The sequence below is a fragment of the Hippichthys cyanospilos genome, chromosome 5 (genome assembly GCF_059441005.1).
Source record: "Hippichthys cyanospilos isolate Australia breed blue-spotted pipefish chromosome 5, RoL_Hcya_1.0, whole genome shotgun sequence".
Lineage (NCBI taxonomy): Eukaryota > Metazoa > Chordata > Actinopteri > Syngnathiformes > Syngnathidae > Hippichthys > Hippichthys cyanospilos.
Window position 1 is genome coordinate 25,782,540 of NC_142373.1, and position 23,579 is coordinate 25,806,118.

The following is a 23,579-nucleotide window of genomic DNA, read 5'->3' on the forward strand; positions in this document are numbered from 1 at the left end:
TGTAAACACAACGTTCCAACAGTGTCCCCATTTACCCTTTATAAAAAGTCACAGTGTCAATTTTGAGTTGAACATAAAGAACATACAAAAGGGGCCTCTGAGTAGCGATGATGTAGTCGGGTTTGCCATTTTTGTAAACCAGACGAGCGTTGGCCTGCACCCATTTCCAGCGATTCTCCTTGGTGAGCAGCCTGAACACTGTCAATCCACTCTCCCCAGTCTTCATCACTAAAACAGAAACACACAAAATCAGTGTTAGTGCACTTACTGAACCTTGCAGGGCAGTGTGGGTTTATGTATAATATTTTGTTTGTTTTTTGTTTGTTTCTTTTGCACATTGACTGAAGTACTTCACATTGGCCCTTCAACCACACAGGTGAGAGTAACATATCAGGCCTCGGAGGCCTTTGTCATCACAATGTTTTAATGCTGGGTCATCTGTGATGCTTTGCTTATGCAGTGGAATTCGAACCCCCACCCCCTCCCTTTCCCGTCTTCTCTGGCAGCTCTACAGCTTTACTCAATCTGCTTCGTAATCCCGGGGATTACTAGCAAAAGCTGTTTTAACTCTCTGACTGGGTTGGACCGGGCATCCTCAACTTTTTTGACAGGAGTACATTCAAAATGCAATGTGTTTTGTTGTTGTTATGGATAACTCATAAACTGACACTATCTGGCGTTTGTGTCAGTTTATTTACATCAGCGGCCCATTGAGTGGCCAAATGGTGCACTGGGAGACTGAACTCGAGCTGCAACAACAAATCACCTGCAAAAAAATGAAACATTGAAAGTGTTGGCAACTACGTGCTACTCTATTACTCTATTATTAATTTAATTATTGATCGATTGTGTTTTGTGATTATGACATCCACAATGCCTAGGACAACAGTTAACCGCCACGCCGCGTGATGAAGCTGAGTGTGGAAGAGGGAGCGTCATCTGAGAAAGCAGATTCAAATATTGCATCATGTGCAGAGCAGAATTTGGACCCAGAAGCAATTCAATTCCAACGTAACCATGGACCATTGTATACTAGATCTGAAAAACTAACCTCGGAAACAGATTTAGAATCTAGACCCAGCAACTAAACAATCATAACAACTACACGGCAACCTATCAAGGTACAAATCAGCCCCAACAGTAAATACAGGAATATAGAAAATGGATGTCTGGAAGATTGTTATCAGACTTTTACTGAGATTGCTGATGAGCTGATCAAGTTGATCTGGTATGATGAGAGAGGGAGACATACAAAAAAAAGACAGAACACAGCTCTCGAGGAACTGGAGTTTCCGGCCTCACCTCTGCTAATTAGAAAAGGTGATAAATACACAGAATCGTAAAAGGTGACAAAGTCACGACCATAACAACCACATAGGAACTATTGTCACAACACAAAGCTGACAAAAAGAATACTTAATTGTAAATATAGTGATTATACATTTACTACAATCAATATAACTGCTTGCAAAAGAGAAATGCTTTGCTGTGAGAACGTTTCCGTGAGAGGGAATGCTGTCTCACATTTCGTCATTGGAAGGTCAGCTCAAACCAGCCTGCTCACGCTCTAACCGCAGACAGATATCACTTAGATGTGGCTTTTGTTGTTGTTGTTTTGTTTTTTTTCGCCCTGGCTGCACTTTTGCCCTTTTAGGGCCTGAACCTTCATGTGAACTAAGGACCTTTGATACAAATAAAAAGAGAGGGTTCAGAAAGGCTGCTCGAGAATGCAGCCGATTTGTGCAGTCCTTCTCCGTTCTCCTCATTCATGAGCGAGTATAAAAAAAAAAGCCTTTTCCCCATTTTTTGTGTATAGTTTCTTACACATGTCTGAGAACATTTCAATGTTAACATTGTTTGTTAGAGTGAAATGGCATACCGCAAAGCACCACTGTGATGATGCAGCACCTAAAACAGACAAGTAGTGACGCACTCATCCATCTTCACAAACATGAAAAGTTCATTAGGCTCACGTTAGAATTAGCTCGTTAAAAAGCTTACACTAATGTTAGCATTAGCTTTTTAAACGACTTTGGGTGTACTTTGCTGAGCAAAAGACACACAGACCCAAGATATGATATGGGCGTTAAAGGCCTCAGAGGAATGTTGAAGGTCACCAACTGCTCACTTAACGTCAGTCAAATTTACACCGTTTATAAATAGAGCTTATCTTACAGTTCCTTAAATATACTTTGCATTGCTTCGCCTGCATATGCTCCAGGGAGTCAGTTTTGTTTCTGCCCTGTAGACTGCGTACCTCTTCTTATGCATTGAATTTAAAGGAAAAGAGAGAAGTTTCGATTGGCCAGGAATACATTTGGCTATGTTCAGTCCCACAATGGCACAAACACCTACTTCAAATTGTGCCCCTCTATGAAAATGGCCAACAGAATAAAAACTCCCACCTAGTACAGTTAGACTGCACTTTGTAGTAGATTTGCATGATCAAAATAGGGCTCCACATGTCTCAACTAATTTCAAGTCATCTAATTTTCCCTGTTGTTTTTTCCAGTGACAGTCTGCAGTACTGCAACAAGCTTTTTTCAAGCTGTTTGCCACCTCTAGTTGTAGTTTAGCGTGAAGTTGATAAGTAAAACAAATAGAATTAAACCAGCACGTCTGCTATTTAAAAGCAAACTTACAGCAAATATTTTCCTTGAATTATGTTTACATTTGTTATATAAACGTCATGTGTGTGTGTTTGCTATGTTCCTAGGCAGTGTTCAATTGTGCCACGAGGGGGCGGGGTCACCAGTCTTGCGCACCTGTTCCCCATTACCCATCAGGGTCTTTTTAAGGCTGGTCGCTACAGGAGAGCGACGCTGGGTTATTCCTTCGCCATACTCCCTGCGCCCAGTGAACTCCCATGCCTCGCGTCACTCTCGCTTGTGATCTTTTGGTTGGTACTTTTCTCTAGTTGTATTTTTGCTCGCTTGTTTTTTTTGTTGTTACTTTGTTCCCAGTCGTTCTCCTGTAGCCTCCGCCCCCTCGTTGCCTTACTCCTCAGTTGGACTGATACCTCCTAGACGTTCTTGTCTCTCCCTTATTTCGTACTTTGTGACTTTTGTTTGTACTTTCCCGTTCCCTTTTTGGACACCCTTATTTTCCACGCCAGACGTGCGCTTTCTGTTGTAATAAACTCTTTGAACCCAACCCCTCGGTTGTCGGTCGCATCCTGTTCGGGCTCGGGGTCCCCCGTGACAATAAATAAACTCATGGCATGACAAGTGTATTTCATTAAAATTCCTGCACAAGACAATTCAAAGTGTTTCAGTCATTTTAGGGTAATTGTGTGTTTTTTATAGGCTCAACAATTTACAATTACCATAGAAATGACTTAAATGCACACATAGATTAGATCTAATATGTTAGTCATTTTTGTTTTGAATGCGTCTTGTCTGCAATTGTTCTTTGGGCTATTTACCTCTTGATAACTTGTCACCAAAACTTTGAGACTGGGGTGATTCAGGGCTATACAAATATAATTGACTTTGACTTTAAAAAAATAAACACCCTAGCTAGGAAAAATCCCTACTGAGAGCTTAATCGGAAACAACACCCTTCATAAAATGAAAAAGACATTTACAATATGTGAAAATTTCAGCAGTCCCAGTTAACATAATGCTAAATTTGAATTGTGCATACCAAACCCACACTTGTGGCAAAAGCCTCGCAAATTAGGAAAAGAAAACTTAAAAACAATTTTGGCACATAGAGGACAATCACCTGGCATTTAAAAACAAGGTATTCAAGGTTAAAAAAATTAAAATGAAAAAGTATGTTTTATATATATATATATATATATATATATATATATATATATATATATATATATATAATACAAAAATGGGACCATCTTGTTGAAGAGGAGCCCCTGTAATTTTGCATTTTGCCAAATATATCAGGCATATTAGTGACTTGGTTTATGTTATGATTTAGTTATATATAGTGCATCCAGATTTATTCACAGTGATTTACTTTTTCCATATTTTGTCATGTTACAGCTTAATTAAAAACTGTATTAAAGTAATATCGTAACTGTATAATATTCACACAATACCACAATATGATAATGTGTAAAAGTTAGTTTTTTTTTTTTTTTTTTTTTTTTTTTTTTTAATAAAAATATAAGAAGTCACATTCACAGAAGTATTCACAGCCTTTGGATCAATACTTTGTTGATCCACCTTTGGCAGCAATTACAGTCGCAAGTCTTTTTGAATCTGTTGCCACAAGTTTTGCGTACCTATTTTTAAGTAATTTTTCTCATTCTTCTTCACAGCAATTCTGAAGCTTCATCCGATTGGATGGGAGATGGCTATGCACAGCCATTTTCAGATCCCTCCAGGTACGTTCAATCGCAAGTCTGAGCTCTCCATGACATTCACAGCGTGTTTCTATAGGCAATTCTTTGAGGTCTTTGCTGCGTGCTTCGGGTCTTTGTTCTGCCTAACCCTCGTATTTTTTTGGTTACATTTTTTGGACTTTGCAACGTTTTTGTGTTTTATCAAAGGAAAAAGAAAGGAAGAAAAAAAACTACACAGCTGATTTTCTATCGGAGTGTCAAAAGAGGCGAAAAGTCAAAAGGGCACCAAGATCTAGTCTCTCACTGTTTCAGATTGCCGCTCAGAAAATGATACCCTGGAATGTGATTTAAATCAATTTTTTGTCCCACTGACGCAGATTATAAATAGCCATTTTCCATATTGCAAACCTGTTGTTTTATCATTCTTTTCTCATGATTACTGTATGACTGTATGAATCCCTGAAACGTTTAACACGACTGATCCAGTAGATGGCGCCAGAGTCTAGTTAGTGAATTTTCTTTATGAACGCTAGCTGCACATGGGAGTAAAGTGTTCCTTAAACACAGTATAGAATGCAAAAGGAATATGTGTGTGTATTTTGCATTGGTGCTTGAAGGTATTTATTTTTTTTTTTTTTGCCAGTTCAGGCTATTACTTGAAATATAGGGTTATATATAATATAATATATGTGTGTGGGCGTTGGCGCCAGTGTGTGCTTTTGCATCTGTGTTTGTCTTGCTAATGAAAATGTCCGTGTCCGTGTTAGTTTTGCATGAAAAAGTGTAGCCTGCGAGTCTTGATTCGGGCCGAAATGTTTTGAAGTTGGGCCTGCAAATCTTGAAAGCTGGCCTCAATGTCTGTCTGCAAAAGTGTTGGTTGAGAGTATGTCTGCTGTTTGCTCTTTGCTCACTTTAGCACTTTTAGAAGGCGACATTACAGACTGCGTGTGATGTGACGTGCCAGTCTGCTGACCAAATCTGCCGAGTGACTGAAGCGTAAGCATCAACTATTTTTCCATTGTTTGAATATGAATCCTATTGTGGGAACCTGTAGTCGGCAGCTAAGAGGTCAATACTTTACAAAAACCTGCCTAGTGGACTGTTAAATAAATATAAATATATATATAAAATATAGAAGGAATAAATAAATAAATAAACTGCTTAGTGATTGTTGTGTCAGCATCAGCTATTATTGGTGCACTGATTGAAAATGGGGCGGCTCAGTGGCGCAGTAAATAGCACGTCCACCTCAAGGGGACCCGAGTTCTACTCCACCTCGTTGCGGCCTTCCTGTGTGACGTTTGCATGTTCTCCCCGAGCCCACGTGGGTTCTCTCCCACCACTCCAGCTTCCTCCCACACTCCAAAAAAATGCATGCAAGGTGTATTAGACACACCTAATTGTCCTTAGGTGTGATTGGGTCACGCGCCCAATCATTGAGGTGCGTGCATGGTTGTTCGTCTCTGTGTAGCCTGCGACTGACTGGCAATCATTTCAGGGTGTCCACCGCCACAGTGTGGTTTCATGCTATACGTGTGACAATAATTCTCTAGAATCTACTGCCCAAAGCCAGCTGGAATAGGCACCAGCAAGCCTGTGACCCTTGTGAGGATAAGCCTCTAATGGATGAATGGATGAATGATTGATGGATGATGGATGTTGATGGATGGATGATTGAAAATATACATACTGTAGTTAGTTTTGCTATTAACATAATTCTACTATTATTGTCCATACAGACTATGCATCTTTTTTTAATCGAGATATGTATAGATAGATGTGATGGCACTAAACATTTAGAGTGGTTGAGAGTAAAAGATATTCATTGAAATAGTTTTGTTATGACATTTCAAAAGCAGTGACATTTTTTGAAAGAAAGAAAAAAAAATCTTGTCCTATGTTTTTCACAAGCCCCCAAGGGTTGAAAATGAACCTTCACCCCAGTCTGGGATTAGTGGACTCTGGAGCAGGGTTTCATCCAGGGCATCGTGCTGCATTCATTTTTCCTTCTATCCTGACTAATCTGCCAGATCCTGCTTCTGAAAAACATAGCATGAGGCTTCCACCAATATGATTCACTTTATGGATGGCATTGGCCTGATGATGAGTGATGTCTGGTTTCCTCCAAACTTGACACCAGGCTTTTATACTAAAGAGTTCAATATTTGTCTCATTAGACCAGAGAATGTTGTTTATCATAGTCTGAGAGTCATTGAAGTGCCTTCTGGCAAATTCCAGACGGCCTGGCATGTCCTTTTAGTAAGTAGCAGCTTTCTTCTGAACACTCCATCATACAGGTCTGATTGGTTGTCCTTCTGGAAGGCTCTCCTCTCTCCCCAGTGGAACATTAGAGCTCTGACAAGGACCATCAGGTTCTTGGTCAACTGACTATGGCCCTTCTCCTCTGATTGCTCAGTTTAGATGGTTGACCAGCTCTAGAAATTATTCTGGTGTGATTAAACATCTTCCATTTACAAATAATGGAGGCCACTGTCCTCAATGTGACCTCAAAATAATCCTGTCCCACAGGTCTACAGGCAATTCTTTTGACCATGCTTGGTGTTTGTTCTGTGACATGAACAGGCAACTGTATACACAGTTGTTTACCTTTCCAAATCATGTCAAATCAAATGGATTTACTGCAGGTGGACTCCAAGAAGTAGAAACACCTCAAGGATAATAAGTAGAAAAAAAAATGCAACTGAGCTCATTTTTTGAGATTTATGGCTAAGGCTGTGATTACTTATGTTTATGTGTTTTTTTTTGTAGTTATTTGTCTTGTTTGTTTTTTTTGTTGATTTTACATATCAAAAAAAATTATGTGAAGCGCTGTGAACACTTTCCATGTTTCCATGCTAGTCCCTTAAAAAATATAGCTTCACGCGAACTAGATCAGTGGCATAGAACAAACTGGTAAATGTTGATATAGATCACTTATATGATTTGTGTTTTGAAAGAAAAAGACACTTACTTCTGACATGATTTTCTGCACAGTACAACATATCTGCTGCATGGATGAACTGATAACCAGATCCTCGTACCCGCAGTTCAGCTTCTGTGTACCCCAAGACAATTTTCCCCCTGGAGAGAGACATACAATCCAGATCCAGTGGTCTTGGCTCAGTCTTAAAGTGTTACGGTTGGTGCACTCGTACTAAATACCTACTTTGCATCACAAGCCAACGGTGTAAAGTCCAGCTTATGCTTGGTTCTGAAGATCATGTTCTTTGTCCTGATCTCCAAGATGGATGGAGGCTGCAGAGGAGTTGCAATGGCAAAAAGCGCTAGCTGTGGTGGAGCCTTCCCTCCGTTTTCTTGCCGCTGGTTCTGCCCATGAAGAAATTTGAGTCTTCCCTGGAAGTTCAGAGCCTATAAAAAAGAGAAAGATGACTTGTGACCTAATTGTTACTCTTTAGGAGGCTGGTTTTGATGTATTAAATTTTTTCTGTTGTACTCTCAGTAGAGGGCTTTGCATTTCTAACAACCAAATGCTAAAGTCCACTGGACTTGCCCTTTAGAGAACAAGCTCTTTTTTTTTTTTTTTTACTTTCATGTAGTTTTCAGCTTTGTGTGCATTCACCATGACGTATCATTTGTAAATACTCAGTTCTGCTTGTGAAGAGTTGACTGTGTGTTTGTGGATCTGTGGGCACACGCTTTTATTTTTGAGACACTCCCCACAAGTTTCAAGATTTGCACACACTGCAGTTGGAAACGCTCACTTGTTGAAGGGCTATCCATTCTCCATCCGCTAAGAGGCTGTGTTGCTATCTCAAATGAACGCTAACGAGCAAGCACTTTTAAAAAATGAATCTTGAAAAACAGAAAAAACCCTTTATCTGATATTTTATTACGTGTTTATTAACCACCATTGAGGACAGTGCCTGAGGTAGTTTATTCAAATCAGACTGATGATCTGAAGCAGAGGGGAAACTAATTGAACTACTATTACTAAAACACTGAATGACAAAAACGCAGGATTATGAACAAAAGAAGTATTGTTCTTTGTTGCGATACACTGCACAACAATGGAGCCAAATTAGCTTTTTCTAAATTTATATACAGTTTTGTCAGCTTGATACATAAATTCATATAGTACTTAAAGCTTAAAGCTGAGCAATTCTTTGACGAAGCTACGAGTCGCTGACAGAACCAGCACTTTTGTACCTTCTGTGGGTGCTTTATGTCGGAAAACCTCTTAAAAACACATAGACTGGGATGGTCCATCTGTAGTGACCCCGATCAACGGCGGTACATTTGGTGCCCAGTTCGTGTATTCTTTGCAAAGCTTTGCCTCATAACACATAGGCCACAAAACACGGAAACGCTTGCCGATGCCCGCCTTTGGCAGAGTTGTCACAGCAGTTTGTATGAAGAAATCATGGAAAATCATGTCAAACCATAGCGAGCTGAGCTTTTCTAAAGCATATCCAGTGTCAAAGAGCAAGGTATTTTGTGCCAAAATATTGTTAGTTGTATGAAAAAGGCCTTGAAAAAAAATTGTGCTTCCACTATATGAACGATAACTGTAGAGAAGCAAAATACGCCCTAACTTGTGCGGTTGACTGGAGTGTGTCCAAAGACCACTCAAATAGTAGAACATCTCAAACATCAATAACAATACAAATTCAATGTATCAAACCTCAATGACTAACATTTCAATATTGATTTGTCAAGCCAAAACCAGAACATCCGCATGTCAAGTCAAGTTGCAGGGACAGGGGCTACATGTTTTACTATGTTGGCACAAACCCAGGACCAAGCAAAAGAGGTTGGATCGTGATGAGTCTATTGACTTGTTTAGCGCTGTTGAACTGTCATCCAAAATAGCGTTTAGCATTAAGTCAAACGTACCGGTACTACCGGTAAAGTCGCTTGATGGCCTGCTGCCAATTACCAATTTTGAAACAGAAAAGCAAGCAATGTCTCGTTCACAATCAAGCATCACTCCTCCCTAGTGGATGAGGGTAGGATAGCCGTTAACACGTTATTCACATAAACACGTGAATGTTTGAACTGCTATGCTCTGTTATCTGACATAGAATTTACACTGACAAAAACTACTACAATGAGACTTTATTAAAGAAATTTACAAGTAAATGACCATATAAAAATACACTTCACAATTTTAAAATTTGGGGATTTGGACACATATTTGTGAAGCTAAAATATCAGAAAATCACCAATGTGTTTGTTTGTACAATTTTGGGACAAATCTCTCCCCTTACTTGTTAAATGGACATGGTATTTTGATGGGATTTCACATAAACATAAACTTTTGTGCGGGATTTCGCAATAAAAAGATAATTGATCACACACTCCCCATCTTCATTTCATCCTAAGAGCAGATGCCACAAGACTTATTCACATCATTGCTTTCTTCACTTTTCTTGACATGCCGAGTAATGAGGCATTGCACAGCCTGCTTACTTCCATCATGGAGGGTTTTGGGCAGCAAGCGGCTTCCGGTTCACCTAATCAATAAAACTGATTTCCCAGTCTTACTGGAGTCCACTAAGTATATTAATTTGATCACTTTGCAGATGTTATACGTAAGGAACGGTTTGCAGCCATACCTACCAGGAAGCCAGAGGAATTGTCCAAGAGGCAGCGGAAGCGGCACACAAAACTCCTCTCCAGAAATGACGAGTTCTCTGGAGGAAGCTGCTCAGGGTTATAGGTGACCAAGGATGAACTGCTGTCCGGCTCCATCTCTATGAACATAGGACACTCAAATTGTTGGCAAACTCGACACAAAAATAGGTGAATGTTTTATTGACCTGATTTGATTCAGCCGGCTGTGCTATAAGGTTCAGCTAGACAAATGAACTGATTTTTTTTTGCCACTACAATGTCTGGATCATAATCAACATTAGATTGAATTACTAATTCGTGTCTTTAAATACAGCTTGTGCGGCAACATCTTGGACTAGAGCGACACCACTTGTGGCATGGGATCAGGAGTTTGTGTCAGGGCTATGCGTCTTAGCTTTATGGGTCTTAGCTTGAACACATTGCTAAAATCCAAAGACACAGACATAAGCATCTTACAACCAAAATACAGATGGGGACCACTTCACCTCATAAGCCCGCTGAAGATTACGAGATCATGTGACCTGACCTGAGGGACAGTCTTATGGCTTACTGCCTAAAACTGTGTGTACTTAACAGTCTGATTTTGAATTCCCAATGTTTGTGTGCCAACACAAATGCTTTGTTGTAGTTAAGTTATCGCTGAAGAGGCGAAGCCCCTTATATATCAAATCGTCATAGCTGTCTTATTACAAACCCCAATTTGATTGAAATTGGGCCATTGTGTGAAATGTAAACAAGAACAATACATTTGCAAGTCCTTTTCGACCTTCAGTATGTTAAATAAATCCACTACAACGACAACAAATTGAATTTGAAACTGATAAATGTCTTTTCTATACCCGCAACAGATGCCAAAAAAGCTACTATGGAGCAACAAAAGACAGCAAAAGTTGAAGCTTGCCTTTACAAAAACTGTTTGGAACATGCAAATGGAAAACAAGTTCATTGGAACCATGTGAGTTTCATGAGTATAAAAGAAGCATCCCCAAAAGGCTCGCCTGTTTACCATCAAGGATGGAGCGAGATTCACCACTTTGTGAACAGCTGCATGAAAAAATAGTCTTAGCAGTTTAAGAACATCCATTCATTTTTTATAGCCACTTATCCTTACAAGGGTCACAGGCTTGCTGGTGCCTATACCAGCTGACTTTGTGTAGTAGGCGGGGGACACCCTGAACTGTTTGCCAGCCAATTGCAGGGCACAGAGACACAAACAGTCATCCATGCATCCAATCACAACTAAGAACAATTGAATATGACCAATGCATCTGCCATGTATGTTTTTGGAGTGTGGGAGGAAGCCGGAGTGCCCAGAGAGAACCCACTCAGGCTTGGGGAGAACATGCAAACTCCACACAGGACGGCCTGAGCCAGATGGAATTGAACTCAGGTCCCATAATTGTGAGTCAGACGTACTAACCACTGCATCATCCCAGTTTAAAAACAATAGTTTTCAAAGTGCACTTGCAAAGAATTAAAATATTTCCTCATAATGTTGATATCATCAAAAGATGGAAGGACTTAAGAGAAATCTTTGCACAAAAACAGAGAAGCCAAAAACTAATATAATGTCAATACTCAGGCAGCACAATATTTTAAAAACAACAACAAAAATGCATCGCGTCTTTGTAGAAAAGATTCTTTCATGTGGGGATGAGAACACTTCAAAAACACATTGACACATTTTCTTGCTGCATCTAAAAATGCAGGTGTGAAAAAAAAACCCATATGGCACTAACAACAACCCAGAAATATTGTCAACTTTTCTGGGCCTGAACTCAAGAGATAGACTGCTACAAGGTAACCAGCAGTGATGTGGTCTGATGAGTCCACATTTCAATGTGTTTTGGAAATCATGGACATAGGGACTTCCGGTACTAAAAAAAGAAAGGACCTTGTTTATCAGCGGAAAGTTCAAAAACTAATATCTATAAAGGAACGGGTGTATGTTCATATCCAAGGCATGGGTATAGGAGCAAAGGAACCTTGCTCACCTTACTGGTGTTTGAGCAACGTTTGCTGCCATCCAAGCAACTTCTTCAGGGAGACTTATCTTAATGAGACAATGCTATGTCACATTTTTCTGCAATAATTTACAGTGTGGCTTTGTAGTAAAAGAGGGAGTAATAGCTTGCCCTGCCAGCAGTCCAGACCTGTCTCCCACTAAAATGTGAAGAGCATTTTGAAGTGGCTCCCCCCAGGCACTCACCTTCCTCCCACGCTCCAAAAAAACATGCATGGTAGGTGATTTGTTCACTTTAGATTGTCAGGGGGTTAGGGTCCGGGGACCCTAATGTGAATAAGCAGCTGCAGCAAATGCATGGATGTTTTAAGTGTAATATCATGGCAATGGAGACCACGCATTATTGAGCAACGGAAGGAATCGGGTTCATCAAAGAAGAATGGGAAAGAGCTTCCTGACAAAGCTTCAAAAGTCTCCTCAGTTCCCCAAATCTTATATAGTGTTAAGTGTGTCAAATTGAAACGACTGAATATTTACAAAAAAACTGAAACAATAAAGTAGATCAAACGCAACATTAAATATGAAAAAAATAAGAATATATGAATAATTAAAACATGTGTCCCCAATTGAATATTGGTTGAAAAGAATATGAAAATGACTGTACTTTTTTTATACTTACATTTTACACCACACCCCAGCCTCAGTGGAATTGGATTTTGTAAATAATAAAATTTGAGTCTTATATATATTAAACATTCCTGAAAGAGAGCCACCTCTCAGTTGTATCTCAAAATCATTCTTTGGTAATCTTATAGGAAAGTGTTGATGAAGTTTTGATTTTTAACCAGCCCAGCTCTTTAATCTTGGCAGACATCAGCAAGAAGAATTACCGTACTTCTCAGAGTACAAGTCGACCTCACTTAAAGTTGACCCCCCCTCCCTTTTTTTTTACTTAAACTTGGGTGAATTTTACACAAATGTGATTATAAATCTCTCCTTTAGACTTTGGTAGTTAGACAAACTGGTTACATTAAACTGTCAAAAATAGGTTACGTTTCGACGCATTTCTTTTTTGTACATCAAACAACATATTGTTGCGGTAACAAGGGGGCAGAACCGAGACAAGTGCGAGGCAATTTACATGTGCACGTAGACGCAAATGCTGAAAGTATTAATTTGCCAAAAAACCCTAAAGGTCATCATCACCATCTGACACGCTAAATAGCTCCTCCTATCTCCTCTTAAATTGTTCAAACATCCTCATTACTTTTCCATGGGTAGAGCATGGAAGTTTGCCCTTCACTGTCCCCCTTCACTGTTGTACCCCCCTGCCAATATCTATGCCAGCATGTTCGAGCACACATCCAAGGGCTGAAGGAGACAAGCCAAGCCGTCTTTTCCTTTTCATTATGCATCAAAGTCCGTCAAAAAATATGAGCCACACAGCCTCGGAACTGACAACAAAGAGGCAATTAGGCGGCGCTTGATGAAAGTGGATTTTTGCTATGTTCTTTGCAAACGCTCTAAAATGGATACATACTAGAGCTAGAGATATAACAAAATCATTTTAAGCCTTGCAGATGATAATACTATGAACAGTTAGCGTGCAATTTATCCATACAAATCTGAGTTGAAAAATTTATACAGCCTAATTGATCATGCTGGCGAATTTCGCATTCGAATTAATGTTATTCAAACACAGATATGTGGAATAAATTTGTCTGTTTTGAGATGCGGTTATACGGGGGTTGAATATGAGGAAAAAAAACTTGACTTGTACTCGGAGAAATATGGTAATATGGCCTTAATGAAATGATGATATTCAGAATAAACTAACAACCTTGAGGTGAATCTTGGCTGATGGTTGATGGTGCTGCAGGAGGTGGATTCAGCGCCCAGTGTAAATTTCTTCTGAGCTCCTGCTGGTCTTCCGTATGAACCAGCTCATACACACTCTGGTGCATGACATCAGTCTAAGGAAAAAAAGATGCGGCAAGTCAAAGTCTGAGCCACGACTTACCGAAGCTCCATAAATTTAACAGATAACAGCTATTTCTCACAAGTTAGCTGATGGATAATACTTGGATATGGAACACATTATGTAAACTGGAGTGACATCCTGAATACCATGTTTAGAAGAGTTGGACTCCATAGGACATAGCATTGTAAAGAAAGTTGTTGGGTTTAGTTCCCTTTTAAACTGGACAAAATTACACACTGAGTCAGTCAAAATGTAAGTAAATTGGGAGGCAATCATTATTTCCGGATTTTTATTTGTTTGTAAAATGGGTGCCTCACCTCAAGTTTGGGAAACATTTTGCGATAGTCTAAATCAGTTGTTCTCAAAGTAGGGTCCGTGCAATAAATTGGGTGTTTTGGAATTGATTCAGATGTGTTCATTTCATTTTATTTCATATTAAATTGTGAAAGTTATCATGCCTCTTCAATAAAGCAACCAATTCAACCAGTTTAATACATTTTTTCAAAAAAGTTACATTTGTCAAAATGCGTTTTGTTTCCACAATTGCTTACTAACGAGGCCATGAAGCCATCAAAGTTAACGCAGCATTTTATTTTATAATGCTGTTTTTACTAAATAATTGGCAGCAACCTTTTTGGGGGGAATTGACCAGGTTTGTTAAAAGGAGGCATGCGGTTTGCAATTTTGATTTGATAAACTTCAGTATAGTTGAAAAGTAACAAACATACTTGTTGTCAAATTGAATATGTTGCTGAATAAAAAGAGCACTTATGTCTGGCCTAAATGCATTTTCCACAAACATTTGCAATGGGAGTCCTTGTAAAGTTTGCTTTCTAAAAGGGGTCCCTGACTCCAGAATGTTTGAGAACCCCTGGTCTAGTAGAGTAGATGAAATGATGCTGAAACTGCAGGAAACCCCTAAAAATGCCAAGCCTGATAAGGTCAGATTGTCTTTTTTTGGACGGAGGGGGGGGGGCTCTGCACCATAGGTGAACCCCAGGATGCTGCAGTTTCCTGCAGATGTTGCACGCAACCTATCCATTCAAACCTGAATTGATAAAATTATACAGCCTAATTAAGCACGACTGAATGTTGGAAGTGTTCAGTGACCTGGTGAAAGCCCAAGTAGTCCTGGATGGTGTGAGAGGAGAAGAAGATGGTGCCACTGGCTGTGATGACCAGGACAAACCCATTGAGAGCCTTGAGGAGGAAACACAAAGCTAGCGTTACGGCAGTGAACACAGTGGCAAAGTCAAACTGCTAATTTTAGCTATGTATGATTGTTGCGTAATGTTTACCCAGGATGGAATTAACACAACAAACATCTGACTGCACATTTAAGCCGCCTTTATTCGTGATAACATGCAGTGTGAGGATTTTTTTAAAGGCTGGCATATTTTAAAGTAAAAAGCACCGACCACCGTCTTCTAAGCTATACTAAAAGTGGTTATGAAGCCACATCTTTACTACAAATATTTTAGCACATGCAATGTACCTCATTTATTCTTTTAGTTATTTTGTTTACTTTGTTTCTTTCGCACTGACAATGTGTTGGTCCTTTATCTGAGTGAAAGTGCAAGAAGATATGTATAAACTGCTCCAGAATTCTAATCACTTACTTAAACAGTACTTAAATGCCATGTGCAATTACTGTAATTCTCCAAATATAATCTGTACTATTTTTTTTAATCAAAAATGAAAACCAAAAGTAAGGGTGCATCCTTGAAACGGTAACCTATTTTATTTTTTTTTATTTTTACACCCCTCTATTAAGATTGATCTGTCAGTCACATAAGCAGGGTTTTGACACACAGATGTGCATTTTTATATCGGCCCTATTCTTGCTTCCAATAATTAAGATTACGGGACGAGCTACAGGGCGGATGTCAGGTGGCTGTACTTATTGCTAACAGCAGTTCGTGTCAGCTAAGGTTGTTACGCTATTATATTCAATATAAAAGGCGAGTAGACTGAACCATCAGACTGAGTCAATCCCTGTTCACACAAAGAAATATTATGGAGAGGATCATGTAAAAGTTATGATGTCTCCAGCTGATTCAATTAAGAGTGGCGATGTATGCAGTTGAGTGCTCCGGTTAGAACACACGTAAATACATTTCATTTGACTCATTTATTAATTGTGGTTTATTGATTTATAAACACAATCATAAACTTGGTGAAACATGGATGCTACGCATCATTGGGTATTTATGGTAAAATGAACTTGAACTGCATCGAAGGAAAAGAAAATCAATTCCTTTGAGCCCATTCAACCTTACACTGGCGAGACATCTACTGATCGGTCACACTGAGAGAAATCTGAAACGCCCTCAACCCACAACAAATATATAACTTACGGATATGAACACAAAAAAATATGAAGAATTTACAAAGATGAAATACATTCTGTTTTGCTATAGTTCTGACATTGTTGCCAAAGTGTTGATGCGTTCTATATGCAGTGACATACAAAATACTAGAATCTGACCCCAAAATTAAGGGTGCGTCCTATGAACAGGTGTGCCTTATATTTGGGGGATTGTGGTATGTCCAAAGTATCAATGCAGATGAGCTTGCATTTTCATTTTGATCTCATGGCAACTCATGAGGACTGAGTGTTCCTTTGAAGTTGCCACTGATTGCCCGGGGTCCCTCATCTCGAAAGTCATTTCACGAACGTTTTACATACATCAACAAAGCTACTAATAACAGACAAAAACCCCAATAATGTGACCCATTAGCATGACAAAAAAGAAAAACCAGACGGACAAACAGCGGTACCAACACAGCCCCAACAAGGCTGTACAATGCAGAGTGTACAAATATGCTGTCACCTCACCTGGCAAGCAGATGATGTCACCTGACTGTTGGTGAATGATCCAAGTGTAATTAATTGTCAGTTCCGGGGTCTTTCTCGATCAAGTTTATTTCTACTTTTAATTTAGTGCTTTTCATTTATGCATTCAAGCAAGTTGTGTCAGTTTGATGTTTTGATGACAATGATAAGCGCCCCCATCCCATCACAGAGAGAATAAAAGTTGTTTTTTTAAAAAAAAAAAAATAGCTAAAAGTTTGGACTCTAATAATGTATTGTAATAATTCAACAAATGATAATGTGGCAAAAGTCCTCAATCCTAATGTTTACCTACTATTGATGACAAGTCATAGGCGTAACAGTCAGCCTGGGACATGGCAGCCGCAAATTTCCATTTATGCGTGTATATTTGGGTTTAAATGGAAATAAAAAATGAGGTATAAGAAGACGAAACCTAAAGTTGAAAAGAATATTATGCTATCAGTGCAAAGCCTGTCTCCCTGTTCATTAATGCAAGCATTTTGGAGAGACTTTTAAGTCTAGTAAGGTTATTACATAGAGAAACAAAGTCAAAACAAATCAAGTGGAAACGCCAAAATGCCTCAAAAATCGTCTTTACTTCATGTGCTCACATGCATTTGGCATATCATATCCAAGGATAAAACCTTCCTGTCACAGCTAGGCCACACCGAATGGCAAATAATGTTTTAATTGACAAAAAAAATCTGAAATCAAAATCAAAAGAAACTGAAGAAGAAATGAGAAAAAAAAAGTTTAAATCCATCAATATCTGGAGAGAATCAGAGAAAACCCACGCAGGGTTGGGGAGAACATGCAACCTTACACAAGGAAGGCTGGAGAGAGGTGGATTTGAATTCAACTCCCTGAACTGTGAGACAGACAAGCTAACCACTGCTCCACCACTGCGAGCCGCCCTCCTGTTTTTCATTTTATTTTTATTGATTGCAAATAAATTTATTGTTGAAGTATTGGAAAGAGAGAGTCTGTGACACAGCTACTCAATAGCAGGCTATATCTTTTCCCCATGTATCCTCATGTACATCGTGTTCTCCTCTTTACAATAACGTGATCTTGATTTCTGTTTGGTACGCGGGTCCGATTTTATATCTTTGTAATGGTTCTGTCCACCGACTTTAGTAATTTTGTGTACTTTAAAACAAAATGGGATTTTGTTCTTGTTTTTTGTTACCTTTCTATGATTTGTCCACACCCATTTATATTTTGTGTTTTCATTTTAATTCATCGTTTGTTGTGTTGAGAGGTTGCTTTGAGAATCCTCTCTCTGGCATGACAACAAAAATGTAAAAAAAAGCAAGAAATTTTACAAGGGAGGGTGAAAAAGGAAAAAGGAAGAGGGCTTTTAGGTGAATAGGAGTGCTGATATTTTCAGCTCACCTAGTGCTCACATGCCCTTTCTGCAGTTAACATTATTCCATAAACAAACAGGTCACAACAAACACACAAAAATGTCAACAGTAACATGCATAGATGCTCAGGCATCTCCTTCCCAAACCAGGCCAGTCACGGCTGCAGGGGTTGAGCGACTGACTAATGCTGGAGACTCCATGTTATTCTTTTGGACACACACACATGCACACAGAGAATTATCTCTTTGTGTATCTGTGTATCACTATGCTAAAAAATCAACACCAAAATGTCAAAGCTGAGAATTTCACATTCACAGCCGCCAAAAGTATAATTTTGTAGTGAACATGCTACCTTTGCAATAAATGTACCAATATTATTTACTTACAATCTATTATTTTATTGGGGGGAGAGATTTTTACTAGAAAGAATATTTTTGCTTAGGGGAACCATTAGACTATTTCGATTTTACACAGATCTGAGAGACTGAATTTGATCACCAGGTACTGTATTTTCCACACTATAAGGTGCACCTAAAAACCTTAATTTAAAAAAAAAAAAATGATGGCGTGCCTTATATATGGATCAATATTGAGATTGGGATTCATAGATGGGGAATGATCTGATAAAGTAAGCTTTACCTGTTTCTTTTGTGAGTTTACAGTTGAACAAGGTTGGTCATATTGACATTGAGTTATTATGCTATTGAGAGTTTAGAGTTATTATTTGAGTTATTATTGTTATTACTTTGAGTATTACTATATTGCACTGATTGCACTAAAGGGAAAGTTCCCTGATCTAAATGTTGCACTACATGTTATACCTTGCTGTTAAAGATAAACTGTCACGGAAATACTCTTAAAATAAAACATAAGACAGTTGTTTATTCATTTTGGGAGTGAATGGAGTTGTCAGAAAGCTGGTTTGTAATGTACAAATAAAGTTTGACTCCTTCTTCTGTTGTGCCTTATAATGCGCGACAGAGTTTTAAAATATGTCATTAATTGAGGGTGCGCCTTATCGTGCGGAAAATATGATATTTTGCATTTATGCAAAATTGGTATCAGTTGTAATGTCAGCAATCAATCAATGATGTCATTGGTCGCATCTCCAAAATCAGACATTATAGCAAAAACAATGTCATTCACGCTAGGGATGTTCTGTATTGACATTTTTTATAATTCCAGAGTTTTCATCCTTCACAGTAGTCAAATTTAAAGGCTATTAAGAGTTCCAATATTTGGAAAATATTTTTGTGTGTGTAAAGGGGTACGGTTGTGCCTCTCTTATCCTGTTTTCCATGTATTGAATGTTTATTATGCTTTTAGGGGTCACTGTAGGGTTTAATTGTTACCCTCCTCCAGGCCCAATATATTTCACTGGGCATCAATCACTGTATATGCAAATTCTGGCCATTCATTGTCGTCATGGTCCCGCAAAGTCTCAAAATACGTCTTCCTTAGTTTTCCACTTTAAATTGGGGTTCAGGTGGCCCTCTTCATTTTTTACCTGTACTGTATTGCTTTTCAACCAGTAAGTCTGACTGGATGCTCTAGTAAGGAATTACGTAATATATTGAAATTAGACAAGTAAAAGTTTTTTTTTATTATCATTCAACTATTCCCACCAAACCACTTTGTGAACCAAGCCAAACTTGACCCCTTGCATAATTGTATCTTATGTTTAGAAATAAAGGCAAGATTGTGTTTCTCTCTCTCTTCTGTCTCTCTCGCTCTTTCTCTCTCTCTCTCTCCCTCTCTCTCTCTCTCTCTCTCTCTCTCTCTCTCACACACACACACACACACACACACACACACACACACACTGATATGCATCAAAGTAAAACATTGTTTCACAAATCAAACAGATGTAAGCAAGAAGAGACCCCCTTTCTGGAATGGTCACCTCTTGACCGAACCCGTTTCTCCATATGAGCTTTCATGGTTCATTATGAAAATGCCAAAAAGAATTATAGACTACAACAATATAACAAAATCTTTGCAGTAGGATCTTTTTGCAGCGGGAGGGTTGTTCGTCGCCTTCCCCTCCTGGAATGCCAGTGTGGTGCACATTGGGAGGAATTGGACTGGAAAATCAATGACTCCAGCAGATCAAAAACGATCTGGCAGCCAGTGCGCTTTTGCTCCATCCACACTTACAGTACAAAACTGCCATGAACCAAGACTGGAAGTCCTATGTTTATCTATAGTTTGGCCAAATGTAATGTATTTTGACATGTTTAATGTCTTTATTTTTTTTAAATTTTATTTTGCAATAAGCGTATAAAGCAGACTCACCAGAGTTATTAATAATGTTTAATTTGGGGCAAAGTTTAAGGTAGACTTCCAGCAGATGTTCATATCAGACAGATTTAATTAACCTGGTGTGCCAGATGGTTTGCATAACAAAACCGTTTCTCCATGTGGAAAGGAGCTCATAGAACTGTGTGGCTCAATACAGTTTCTTGACCAAGATTTGAAGCATGGGAAGAGTATTCTTCAATACTTCCAAGACTGTGTGTGATTTCAGGCAGCCAAAGTTAGTACCGAATGTATTATTATAGTCTGGCATAATAAAAAATAGTTGTCAAACTGTGACAATTGTTTCCAAAACGAGAGGGTGAAAAAAATGAGTTTTAAACTTAACCTGCCTAGTTCCAGCTTTGCACATTTCCCTTTCCCCAGCTCTGTGCCTTTGTGAAAGGTACTGATACAGGTAATGACTGAATCAAGGTTGAGATGTGCGCCACAAAATGAAATCAACCATACTGCGCTATCCTGATTGTGCACTGTGAAACGTCTGTGAACATTGTTTCCATTTTAAAGCTCATTTCTTTGAAGACACTGACAAATGTTTTCTTCATCATGTGTTTTAGTTGCGTTAACAAATGTATATTGGAAGTTGTCTCCATGTGAACAATAGCGATAACACCACAACTTCATCACCTGTTAGGGAAAATAGTCTAATTTATCCACAATAATTTTACTTATTACTTTCGCGTTCATGTAAAAGTTGATCTGAGCAGTGCCCTAGCCACAACATACACATTTTGTTCAGTCGTGATACTTGTTGCATCAGAATGGTTTATTAGATTGGGTTTAACCTGAACAGTCCTGGCTTCAAGAATGTGTCTTCTGGCCTTGGAGCTATCACCACTTTTACATAGGCTTCATCTATCCATCCAGCCAGCCAGCCGGACTTCCCTCTCCCCAGCAAATTCATCCAGCTCCTCCGGGAGGGATCCCCAGGCATTCTCAGACAAACCAAGAGACATAGTCTCTTCAGTGTGTCCTGAGTGATCCACAGGGCCTCTTCGCAGTTGGACATGCCTGGAAGACCTCACTAGATAGGTGTTCAGGAAGCATCCTAACAAAATTCCTGCGCCACCTTGGCTGGCTTGGACCAACAACTCGACTCTGAGTCCCTTTCTCATCCTATCTCTAAGGAACAGCCCAGACACTCTGCAGAGAAAACTAATTTCAGGCATTTGTATCTGGGATCTTGTTTACAACCCACAGCATGTGACCACAAATGACTGCAGGAACGTAGATTGACCACGAAACAACTTTGCCTTTTGGGCTCAGCTCCTTCTTTACCATGACAGACCAATAGAGCATTTTCATCACAGCAGACCCTGAAACGATCTGCCTGTCGATTTCCCGTCCAAGACCCCAAGTCTCCTCCACTTAAGGCAGGGTATCAGCCCCGACCCAAAGCGGGCACTTTTATAAGTCATGTAATACCAGTGTGATAACTTTCGATTGTTGAGGGATGAAAATCCTGTGAGAAAGTTTAAGTTACAGTGGTGGGTTCTAAAGTCTGAGTTTGTTGTAAATCTCGGGGCATAATACATGGGACCCAGTTTTGCCAGTGTGGTGGGACATGCAGTTCTGTAGATTGTGTCATCATTGTCGAGCTGTGATAAAAAAAATAAGCTTTTGACTGGACGGGTTTGCGTGGTAATCGAAAAAAACAAAAACAAATCGGGTCCGTTATAAAAAACTGACTATGAATTTGAGTTTTTTTTTGACAAGTGGGAGGTCTGATGTTTGACATTTAAGTCTTTAGCAAATCACATGCAAAGATGTGTATATGTGTTCATCAACGCAATTACTATGCCATCTAAGGCTGTAACTGAAGGCAGGTAGGCTGTGGAATGGTGGTTGAGGAGCATAATCTTAGTTTTTTTTGTGTTGAGGACAAGTTTTGCCTTGATCAGGGCATGCTGTAGAGAGATAAAATCATGTTGAAGATTAGCAAAAGCTGACTCTAGAGAAGTTGCAGAAATGTACCGATTAGTGTCATTGGCATATTTATGGTAGCAGATGAATTGATTGTCACGGATATTATTAATATAGATTAAAAAGAGTAATGATCCTAATACTGATCATCTGCTGTTGCGTTACGGTTATTTTTATTTAGTCCAATTTATCTGGATAAATAATTGGCATACGTTTAAAAGAGAGATTCTTTGTTTTTCAGCAAGCCATTGCACCAATCCTGACGGAAGACTTCAATTTTGGTCAATCACCATTTGTGCTCAAGTTTCCTACATGATTGATGAATTTAATCTGCAAACCATGGAGTACGCTTCTGGATGAATTTTAAATTTTTTGGTGCTATGGAATAAAGGACATTTAATAGGACAGTGTCAAAATCATTTGCAAGTTTATTAACTGCACGACTACAAAATGTGAAAGGAGTTGCAGGAGGCAGTAGGACAGAGATTGAAGCAGCAGTTGAAGAATTAATGTTGAGGCTGTTTTAACTTTGGCTATGGTGAAAACAAGAGCGATGAACTACAGTAAGACTTAAAATTTTATATAATAATGGTCAGATATACAGTAGCACCAGTGTATGGTAATATTGTAACATTTGAGGTTGCTAAGACTAGAGTTTGCTCCAAATTCTAAATCTTACTATTCCCAAGCATCACTGCGTCTGTTTTCTATGTGAAACCAAATGTATTAATTACTGCCTAAAACGCTGCAGTAAGTGGTTTTGACGGGGTTTATGTGGATATTATAGTCATTCATAATTATTGTACAATCTGCATTAGTTAACAACTCTGCCAAATGTTCGAGGAATGAATCTAAAAAGGCAGATAAAGGATCAGGGGAACGATACAAGACACAAGATAAATGGCAGCAATGAGGTGGATCGCATCTCTCGCACTGTACGAGAGGCTTTTAAGGCTACTGTTAATCCACTGCAAAATAAACTATCCAAAAGTGACCTAACCTTGTTCCTGAGAGTGTCTTTAGCTATACACAAATCTCACATGTCCTGTTTATTGTGAAAATTCCTGAATATTGTAACACAACAGCTTAGTGATTACATGGCAGCCAAGAGTTGATTTGAACTTCTTCAGTTAGGATTCAGGGCCAATCACTTAACTGAGACCGCCCTTGCTAAAGTGACAAATGATTGTCTATAATTTGTCAGAGCTATGGATTCTGACACCTCATCAAGATTATCAATACTTTAACTTAGTGCTGTTTTTTTGACTCTGCTTGATTATTACATACTAATA

General features: G+C 39.0%; 1 protein-coding gene across 1 annotated transcript in view; it reads right to left on the reverse strand.

The window, feature by feature from the left end:
- The window catches only part of LOC148424130 (aryl hydrocarbon receptor-like), a 59,308-nt gene that overhangs the window by 6,986 nt on the left and 28,743 nt on the right, over positions 1 to 23,579 (reverse strand). The window contains exons 4-9 of the mRNA XM_088415369.1: positions 14,956 to 15,045; positions 13,705 to 13,837; positions 9,887 to 10,020; positions 7,473 to 7,675; positions 7,278 to 7,387; positions 87 to 228 (exon numbers count right to left, since the gene is read on the reverse strand). Coding sequence (XP_088271495.1) covers positions 87 to 228; positions 7,278 to 7,387; positions 7,473 to 7,675; positions 9,887 to 10,020; positions 13,705 to 13,837; positions 14,956 to 15,045 — 812 coding nt within the window. The remainder of the gene's footprint in view (positions 1 to 86; positions 229 to 7,277; positions 7,388 to 7,472; positions 7,676 to 9,886; positions 10,021 to 13,704; positions 13,838 to 14,955; positions 15,046 to 23,579) is intronic.